Source organism: Pygoscelis adeliae, unplaced genomic scaffold, assembly GCF_000699105.1.
Source record: "Pygoscelis adeliae isolate BGI_AS28 unplaced genomic scaffold, ASM69910v1 Scaffold4, whole genome shotgun sequence".
NCBI classification, from domain to species: Eukaryota; Metazoa; Chordata; class Aves; order Sphenisciformes; family Spheniscidae; genus Pygoscelis; species Pygoscelis adeliae.
Genome location: NW_008824986.1, coordinates 10,417,113 through 10,420,060, shown reverse-complemented (window position 1 = coordinate 10,420,060; position 2,948 = coordinate 10,417,113). Strand labels below are relative to the sequence as shown.

General features: G+C 37.5%; 1 protein-coding gene across 1 annotated transcript in view; it reads right to left on the bottom strand.

The window, feature by feature from the left end:
- Positions 1-2,948, bottom strand: part of OAT (ornithine aminotransferase) — a 15,662-nt gene that overhangs the window by 3,383 nt on the left and 9,331 nt on the right. The window contains exons 5-6 of the mRNA XM_009325869.1: positions 2,343-2,465; positions 603-731 (exon numbers count right to left, since the gene is read on the bottom strand). Of these exons, the coding sequence (XP_009324144.1) occupies positions 603-731; positions 2,343-2,465 (252 nt within the window). The remainder of the gene's footprint in view (positions 1-602; positions 732-2,342; positions 2,466-2,948) is intronic.

Below are 2,948 nucleotides of genomic sequence, written 5' to 3'. Positions count from 1 at the left end.
TTAAAATGAGTCATGCGGGCATGCCAAACAAGTGAAATAATGCCAGTTGTTCAGAAATAGCTTTATAATATATGTTTTAATACACATTAGATTTTTTTTCCTGTACAGAATTCATCTAGAAATTAATCACACTAAGACTGTGACAAACTACTCTCCAGAGAGAGTACAAAAGACTAACCAGTAATTCCAGAATGAAAAGCTGACCACTGGACACTTATTTTCCTGACAGGGTAATATCAAACTGAAGAAAACAGAGATATACCAAATTCATTCAATTAATTGACAAGGGCCAAAATACTTGAAAATCACCAGCCTAAGAAGATGGCATCTAATAACTTGCCACCCTAACAAGTCAAGTATCAACATAGAAAGTTCAGGATACTATATAGCCATTTCAGCTATAAAGGTATTATGCATTCCATTATATTCTTATGTATCTCTCACAGGTTGGACTGTCTGGGTCATAAATCATAGTTAATCTTGTAAACACCGATTTGCAAGTACAACAAACATCAAATTTATTGTTCTTCCAACTAGTAGACTTTCAGTGTTAATTGCTTAAAAATCATTATTCAACAAGTGGATATTTCTTTGTTACTCACAGGATATAAGCCACCAGAAAGGGCCTTTCCAAGAAGAATTAGATCGGGTCTCACATTTTCATGGTCAACAGCTAGCATTTTCCCTGTTCTGGCTAAACCAGTCTGCACTTCATCAGCAATAAATAGAACCTTTATAGAGACAAAAAGAAGAAAAATCCACACATAACAGAGAATGACTTTCACTCCCATTCCTAACTCAATTCAAACAATACAGTATAACTGCACACAGGAAGTGAAAGACCTTCCAGCTGCATTACACTAAGTACACAAAGGTACTTCCTTTACCTCCTCTAAACCTCTGGGAAACATATATTCTATGAAATGTGAAACTACTAACAAGTGAACATACTGTCCTCTCTCTCCGACATCTTTAGCATATTCTTTTCTACATAAGGCATAGTCCACATAGGGTTGGACACTGTCCAACCAAAATCTATTTGCGATATAACAATGAGTGGGATTTCCAAAAAGTTAGGATTTGTCTATCTTTACTCCCACTGCATCGTTCGTACACTGATCTTTGGAAGCATCTGAAAAATGCCATTTTAGCAACTCTGCAGGGTCTTGTAGTCTGATGTCTATGTGTCTAAATAATTCTGAGAACCTAAACCCAAGTTTTTGATCTTGTTTTCCTAAGCTGCACTATTATCATGTACTACTATTTGTAAAGTAGCTCATTTTTTTTCTGAGAGGTAAGTATCACAGCAATAATGAAGACAACTTTATATGTCAATACCTTCCTCTGAAGGTATAGAAGAATTTATGGGTAGCACTTGCAAATTAAGAATCAGAATTCTACTGGAACAGAGACCACTGATTTTTAAATCAGACAGGCAACACCAGGGGAATAAAAAGCTGTAAATCAGCAGACCTTTTTTTGTTGTTTTCCTTACACTTATAAAGGACGTGGCCTGGGCCTGTGGGAGAGGCTGACCAAATCGGTCCTGGAATAAGAAGGCATGGCAGCTTGCTTGTGAGAAGTAGCAGTACCCAAAGACAATTGAAGGGCACGGAAATACATACAAATACATCTTCCCACCTTTCCAGAGACACTGAATGCAAGTCTAATTCACTGTGTCTTCACTAGCAGACAACAGAAATTATGGATCTAACACTCCATTTTCAAAACTAAACATTTCTTAGTAGAATTCAGACAGGACATAATATTCAGAATAGGAGTCAGGAATGTGGTATGAAAGGGAATGTGAGAAAATGCCGAACAAAAGAACAAAACTGTAAGACCTCTGCTTTTCAGAGATCTTAAAAGAACATTTGTAAGCATATGACCGTTTTCTCCAGTGTTTCATTCTGTGACCCATTACTGTTACTAACTCTTGGCAGCACTTATGCTCTCCAGCAACAAGGTCCCTTGTTTCTGGGACCACTGTCCTCTAGAACCACTGCAGTTATTGGCTTCTGGCCTAAGAAACTTACAATGTGAAAAAGAAATTAAAAGTTAAATTAATTTAAAATAAATGCAGTTTCAAGAACATTCATTAGAAACTTAAATCAGTGACAGCAGTAAGAAACAGTGAAAAACATGCACTACTAAGAAGTACTTCCTGGTAAGGTATTGCCAGGAAATATAAGAAGTATCCCTACCCTATTCCAATGAAAGAAAAGGAAATTATTAAATAGTATATGAAGTCCTGTACCTTGCATATGAGGATGACCTTACAAGACATGCCAGTAAACACAGTGTGTCATGTTTAAGCCACCTTGTTATAGCGAATTCCTTACATTGTGTTTTGTGCAGAGGTCCCGCACTCCCGTGAGATAACCTTTATCAGGAACAACCACACCTGCTTCACCTTGAATTGGTTCAACCATGAAAGCTGCTACATTGGGATCTTGGAGGGCCCGCTGTAAAAATGTACATATGGATAGGAAAGACAAAAAGCAAAAACTTTTACTCAGATCAAATTTAGAAAATATGGAGATGAATACATGTAGCAGAACCTAGCTCTAACCCTGGTGTTCTACCTCAAATGATAATAGTATTCATGTCAGGCAGTTATCCCTGAGCGCCATTTCAGTTCCAACACAGATGCCCATGTCACTATTTGCCTTGAAAGATCAGCTGGTGTGCTTGCTTGGGAAATTATAAACCTTAAAAATTGCAAACACAGACAAGCAGATTATTGGGTCAGTTCATAAATTACCTCAGAAATACACTCAGTTTTGCGTTTCCCCGTACAAGACAAACAATTGCTCAATGCTTCCCTCAGACAAAAAAGAATGGAGCCTCTCCAGAACAATTTTGTCACCTTAAAGCAAAGTCCACAGCTACATTCCTGCACCATCAAGTTCTAAAAAGTTTAGAAGTCCACGAGACTCTAGAGATAC